The 6,731-nt window shown below is 56.5% G+C and overlaps 1 protein-coding gene across 2 annotated transcripts; it reads left to right on the top strand.

The window, feature by feature from the left end:
• The first annotated feature begins 175 nt into the window (after positions 1-175).
• Positions 176-5,259, top strand: LOC102427522 (zinc finger protein 135-like). 2 transcript variants are annotated; one of them, XM_023748875.1, is made up of 2 exons: positions 176-659; positions 2,401-5,259. In XM_023748875.1, exons 1-2 carry the CDS (start codon positions 626-628, stop codon positions 4,407-4,409), a joined length of 2,043 nt encoding a protein of 680 aa, XP_023604643.1. In that variant the 5' UTR covers positions 176-625; the 3' UTR covers positions 4,410-5,259. The 2 variants fall into 2 exon arrangements, with proteins under 2 accessions (XP_023604643.1, XP_023604642.1); XM_023748874.1 differs by lacking the exon at positions 176-659 and adding an exon at positions 983-1,378.
• The last annotated feature ends 1,472 nt before the right edge of the window (positions 5,260-6,731 follow it).

The raw sequence follows: 6,731 nt of genomic DNA, 5'->3' as shown, positions 1-6,731 counted from the left end.
TCACCCCCTAACCACTCCCCTGCTGGCCTGATCACCCCCTAACCGCTCCCCTGCCGGCCTGATCACCCCCTAACCACTCCCCTGCTGGCCTGATTGACACCTAACTGCCCTCCCCTGCCAACCATCTTGTGACAATGTGGGGACGGCCATCTGGCTCACCGCAGGGGCCCAGGAAATGCCAAGCTGAGGTTCGCAGCTGTTGGGTTTGGCCTGGGTCCCGGGCCCCAGGCTCTGGCACCGTAGCTCCTTCCACCTCGAGGCAGGGGTTCTGGTCCTTGGTTCCTGGTCACCACGGACACCTGCTCAGTGCCTCGCATCCTCTCCCCCCAGAACGGCCTGCAGAGCGGCCGGCGGTTCCTGCGAGAGGCCAGAGGAGGAAGGAATGGACGCTGGGCTCCTGGACGCGGGGTTCCAGGTGAGTGCCCCGCCGCCCTCACGCTCGGGCCTCCAACCGGAGGGACCCCCTCCCCTGACCACCCGGCTCGGCCTTGTCCGGCTTCCCCGGTGAGGAAGGTCCCGTGTGACGTTCCAGGAGCCGGTGGCCTTTGAGGACGTGGCCGTGGACTTCACGCGGGAGGAGTGGGGGCGGCTGACGCCCGCCCAGAGGGCCCTGCACCGCGAGGTGATGCTGGAGACCTGGGGGCTCCTGGTCGCTGTGGGTAAGGCCACCCCCTGTTCCTCCCCGTCCGCCCCTGGGTGGACCCCACTTCTCCTGGGTTCACAGTCGGGGTGGGTCTTGGCATGAAGAGCAGAAAACCCATGTGCCTTGGGCCTGAGGGACCAGACAGCCTGGGTTTCGGGAATATCCGTGAGGATGCCAGAGGCAGGAATCGCGGGGTAAGAGGACCCGTGACTGCAGAATCCTAGTGCAGACCTGGGTCTTCCTGTGTTGCTGCCAGCAGCCCCCTCCCTCTGCACCCGTCACCTTCATAGATGGGCTCTCTGAAGGGGGAAGCGTTACCAGCGTCCACGGGGTCCGGGGAAGGCTTTGGGTTGTCTTGTTTCGGCCACCACGTCCCCTGCACATTGGTCATTGTTGCCAGTGGACAGCGGAAGAATTCCCACTGGGTGGCCAGACCGGCGACACATGTCCACCCGGGAGGCAGAGGTGGGGTGAGGGACCGAGGGGGAGTGGAGGAACTGGAGGCTGCTATGACCTAAGTTCCTGGGGCCTCTCTGGGTTCCCAACCACTTCGATCCTGGAAGAGTGAAGGTGGAGCGGGCAGAGGGCTGGGAGGCGCCCAGGGACACAGATGCTCACGCCCTGGGCCTCCCTGAGCAGGAGCCAGGACCCCGAAACGCCCCGTCCCGGTCCTGATGGGCCAGGAGGCAGAGCCGTGGCCGGTGCATGAGGAGGTTCCCCAAGGCGTGCGCCCAGGTGAGACGATCAGCGCCTGAATTCCTGGAGGACGTGGTTGGGAGACGCTGACCTGTCTCGCAGCGTTAGGCCGGTTCGGTGTGGGGTGGAGGCTGGGTGCCTGGGCTGAAAGGCGTCCTGCCAGCAGGGAGCGGGGGCTGCGTGTGCTTCTCACTCAGCAGGTGTATGGACCCCTGTGGTTGGCGGGTGCCGCGGGGAGGCCGTCGGGCTCCTGTGGTCCTGGTTAGACAGACAGGCGCTCACACACAGTCATCCATCCGTTCCCTGGGCGACGGGTGTTTCAGCGGCTTCCAACTTCTGGAGCTGCTGCATTTCTTTTTTCTTTTCTTTTTTAAAATATATTTTATTGATTTTTTTACAAAGAGGAAGGGAGAGGGATAGAGAGTTAGAAACATCGATGAGAGAGAAACATCAATCAGCTGCCTCCTGCACACCCCTACTGGGGGTCGAACCCACAACTGGGCATGTGCCCTGACCGGGAATCACGCCGTGACCTCCTGGTTCATGGGCCAGTGCTCAACCACTGAGCCACACTGGCCTAGCTTATGCCTTTCTTTACATCTTGGGGGGGGTGGGAGGAGGTGGTGCCACAGCGAGGGGCCTCCAAGAAGAGGCTAGCTCTGTCCGCGGGAGGGCTGCGTGTTCCTTCCCAGCGGCAGCTTTTTTGCCGCCGCCACCTGGCCTGGTGGCTCCTGTCGGCCTGTGCCCGACCACTGTTCTCCTTCCAGGACTGGGCGTCTGTGGACATGTCCCCTGGAGGGTCACTCGCTCCTCAGCATCTTCTCTGCCCCAATTCCCTGCGCCCCCCTGGCACCTCCATCTGTGCCTTTTGTACCAACTCCCCTCCCTCTTCTGTTCCTTCTCTGGTTGGGAAACCATACGGTTAAATGGTTTCATCCACTGGAGTCTCGAACCTTTTGAAACTGTCGGTTTAATTCTTCCATCCACAGAGTCACTGATGAACTTCTCCTCCCAGAACAGGGGTTGAGGGACAATTGCATGTTTTGTTTGTTTGTTTTCAGACTTGGACGCTGGGTTGACAACGGAACTGTCAGCTGCAAAGCAAGACGCCTCTGAGGAACTATCCCGCCTTGCCCTGGTAGAAGGGTTCCCGGGGGACGGTCTGGGGAGGGATCAGGGTGAAGACGAAGATGCCGGGGGGCTCCGGGAACACAGCCGTGAGAGCCTGGATGGCCGTGGGGTGCGGGCGGCCTGCACACCTGTGAGGACATCTGTTCAGCGGCACCAGCCCGGGGATGGGTTTGGGGAAAACGTAACTCTGAGCCCTGAGCTCCCAAGTCAAGCTGTGACTCCTGGAAGACCAGACTCTCACAGGTGTGGGTCCCAGGGAAAACGTGAGAACCCGGAGTTAAAGGTGCAACAGAAAAGCGATGCAGCAGAGAGACCCTCTAGAGGTCAGAAACGTGGCAGGGCCTTTCGTCACAGCTCCACACTCACCCACCCCCGCCCCACGCAGGCCGGGGAGAGACCGCATGACAGCCACCAACGCGGAGAAGGCTTCCAGAGCGCTCCGCGTCCCAAACGCCAGGGCGTCCCTCCTGGCGAGCGGCCCTGTGAGCGCAGGCGGTGTGAAAGGACCTGCAACCACACGGCCCCACTGATCCAGCCTCAGAGAAGGCACACCGGCGAGAAGCCCTACGCACGCACCCAGCGTGGGAAGGCTTTCAGCCAGAGCCCACCCCTGAGTCAGCAGCGGAGGATCCACAGAGGGGAGAAGCCCTACAGGTGCAAGGAGTGTGGGAAAAGCTTCACCCTCAGCTCCTCACTCAGAAAGCACAAGTGGACACACACGGAAGAGAAGCCCTACGAGTGCAGTCAGTGTGGCAAGGCCTTCCGGCAGAGCACACACCTCCGTCAACATCAGAAGATCCACACCGGGGAGAAGCCCTATAAGTGTGACGGGTGTGGCAGGGCCTTCAGACACAGCTCATCCCTAACCAAACACCAGCTAATCCACACCGGGGAGAAGCCCTATAAGTGTGACGGGTGTGGCAGGGCCTTCAGACACAGCTCATCCCTAACCAAACACCAGCTAATCCACACCGGGGAGAAGCCCTATGAGTGTAATACATGTGGCAGAGCCTTTAGCCAGCTCGCTCCACTCATTCAGCATCAGAGGATCCACACGGGGGGGAAGCCCTATGAGTGTGACGGGTGTGGCAGGGCCTTCACCCACAACTCATCCCTAACCAAACACCAGCTAATCCACACCGGGGAGAAGCCCTATGAGTGCAGTGACTGTGGCAGGGCCTTCACCCACAGCTCATCCCTAAACCAGCACCAGCTAATCCACACTGGAGAGAAGCCCTATGAGTGTGACGGGTGTGGCAGGGCCTTCAGACACAGCTCATCCCTAACCAAACACCAGCTAATCCACACCGGGGAGAAGCCCTATGAGTGTGACGGGTGTGGCAGGGCCTTCAGACACAGCTCATCCCTAACCCAGCACCAGCGAATCCACACTGGGGAGAAGCCCTATGAGTGCAGTGACTGTGGCAGGGCCTTCACCCACAGCTCATCTCTAACCCAGCACCAGCTAATCCACACCGGGGAGAAGCCCTATGAGTGTAATGCATGTGGCAGAGCCTTTAGCCAGCTCGCTCCACTCATTCAGCATCAGAGGATCCACACGGGGGGGAAGCCCTATGAGTGTCATGAGTGTGGCAGAGCCTTCAGTCAGAGCTCCCTCCTCACAGAACACCAGAGGACCCACACCAAAGAAAAACCCTACACGTGCAACGAGTGTGGGAAGTCCTTCAGTCGCAGCTCATCCCTCAGCCAGCACGCGAGGACACACACCGGGGAGAAGCCATATGAATGCCCAGATTGTGGGAAATCCTTCAGGCAGAGCTCCCACCTCACTCGGCACCGGAGAATCCACACGGGAGAAAAGCCATACGAGTGCAAGGACTGTGGGAAGTCCTACACAGACAGCTCCTCCCTGACCAGGCACCAGAGAACTCATACTGGGTCGAGGCACCTACAGGAACTGGGCCATAGGAAGCCTTAAGCCATTGTTCATCCCTTCCTGGACTTGAGCCCGTTTCGTCTCAGGAGCAATGGGACATACACAGGCCTTCACACACGGGTCACTCCTCAGGTCATCCTAACAGCAGGGAAATGTGGAGGTGACCGATGCGGAGGACCTGCGGCCATGAGTACCCACTAACATTACAGAAGAGAGAAGTGGGAAAATGTCGTGAGTTTGGACGTGACTTAGGTCCACACGTTCACAAGGTTCCAACTGGTGAAAACCCAACAAGTGCCTTTCATACGTAAGAACCAAGGGCAGTGAGACCTGGTCACTAATTCACATTCTATTCCTTGGGTTGGGGAGTGTTTATGAGTGGTGTCAACTGACGGATATAAACACACGCAAGTGCGTACTCGGCTGTCTCACCACAACGTTTTCTGGTCTGTGTATAAATCACTTACCTGGTCCAAGAACACAGCTGATGTTTGAGTCTCCCCTGAAATGTTTGTCCCAAGTGGGAACCACCAGGCTCTGACTGCTAGTGATGACGTTACCAATTCTCCTTGACTTCCCTAATTGCATCTGTGCACCGTGTCTTGCCCCTTCAGAACAAACCTAGGGTGCTTTGCCCCACCTTTACAAGACAAAATGATACCAATATTTTAAAATAAAATCAGATTTTATCTCTCAAAAAAAAAGATACATGGCAACCAGTCTCACAGATTTGAATCCCATGTGAAGTATCAGTGCATTTTAAACAGAATTAAATTATCTGCATTATTTTGCAATAAATTAATCCTTTTCAGTAGGTTTGGAGTGATTCAAGAAAGCAATTCTGAAACTATATTTTTAAAATATATTTTATTGATTTCTTAGAGGAAGAGAGAGTGATAGAAAGCTAGAAAATGGATGAGAGAGAAACATCAATCAGCTGCCTCCTGCACAACCCCCACTGGGGATGTGGCTGCAACCAAGGGCTGCAACATGCCCTTGCCCGGAATCGAACCTGGGACCCTTCAGTCCGCAGCCCGACGCTCTATCCACTGAGCAAAAATGGTTAGGGCCTGAAACTATTTTAGAGGCACTTTAGCATCCAGCATTCTTTTAATTGTGTGGGTACCAGAGTTCTCATGATAGCAACATAAAAATATGGGGGCAGTGAAAATGTAGTTGTGAAATATGCAGTTATAAAAAAGTATAGACTGGCATTGCATTTGTTCGCACACACACATACCTTTATTTGTGTACTGATAGGTGCTCACAGATGTGCCTGTACTTCTAACTCAGCAGAAGACAAGGCTAGTAGCAAGGAGCACATAGATTTGGGCCCTAAGACCACCCCCTACTGAAGGGAACGAGTTATTTGAAACTGGAGAAATGGCTGATTTCAGAGCTGAAGCAAGTAGAGAGATAAGCTTGGATCATCCTATACTTAAACAAAAATTGACTGTTCCAAAAGTGGCGGAGGTATGACACTGGGTGCGGGATTCCTGTTAGACGCGTGAGCTCATGTGGCACAACTCGAGCACCGAAACCAGTAAGGACAGCAGTGAGTTACACACCATTGAGGAAACAGGAGCCCACGAGTGCGTCTGATGATAAATAACTGGGCAGGAAGGCGTGCCCACGGCTGAGCGTGAACACGGAGGGAGAGCTGGCACTGGGTCAGCGACACCCTGCAGCCTTCAGTGCTAAAGACTGGTTCGGGCAGGAAGGAGTGGAGGCTGGACCAGGGGTGTGTGTGTGTGAGCATGTTAACAGGTGGGTCTGGGTGAGGACATCTGTGTGAACTTTGTACTGTTTTCACTATTTCTGTGCCTTTTCTATCAGGTTTAAGCCATTTCCAAATAAAGTGAACAAGGCACAGGCATCCAGCTGTGCACGGACTGGGACACGGGGTGGGGAGCCCAGGACAGGGCCTGTGGGACGTCGTGGTGACAGGAGTCACCCGGGGGCCTGGGAGCTGAGTGGGGTGCATGCTGGGAGGGGTCTCCCTGAGGCAGAAGGGAACTCACGGGTCAGGCCAGGAACAAGAGCTGAAATAGTAAATTTAGTTGTTTTTTTAAATTACCAGGGCCACACCCAGCTTGGGGTTGGGGGATGGACAGGCTAAGAGGTTGGGGGGTGGGCAGGTGGGAAGTGGAGCAATTCAGAGGAAAGCCAAGTAGAAAAGGACCTAAAATTCAAACTATGAGGGGCTGGGGGTCTGTGGGGCCCTCCTACTATCCACGCAGAGGGGAGACCCGCGGAGGCGAGCGGGGAGGACAGGAAAGCCACGAAGCCTTTCCAAATCCGGGAGCTGCAGGTCTCAGGCGGGGCTGCGGGCTCCAAGGCCCAGGAAGGGCCGAGACACAGGCG

Source organism: Myotis lucifugus, unplaced genomic scaffold, assembly GCF_000147115.1.
Source record: "Myotis lucifugus unplaced genomic scaffold, Myoluc2.0 scaffold_1996, whole genome shotgun sequence".
Taxonomy (NCBI): Eukaryota; Metazoa; Chordata; class Mammalia; order Chiroptera; family Vespertilionidae; genus Myotis; species Myotis lucifugus.
The sequence above is the reverse complement of the archived record's forward strand: the minus strand, read 5'-3'. Positions and strand labels throughout refer to the sequence as shown.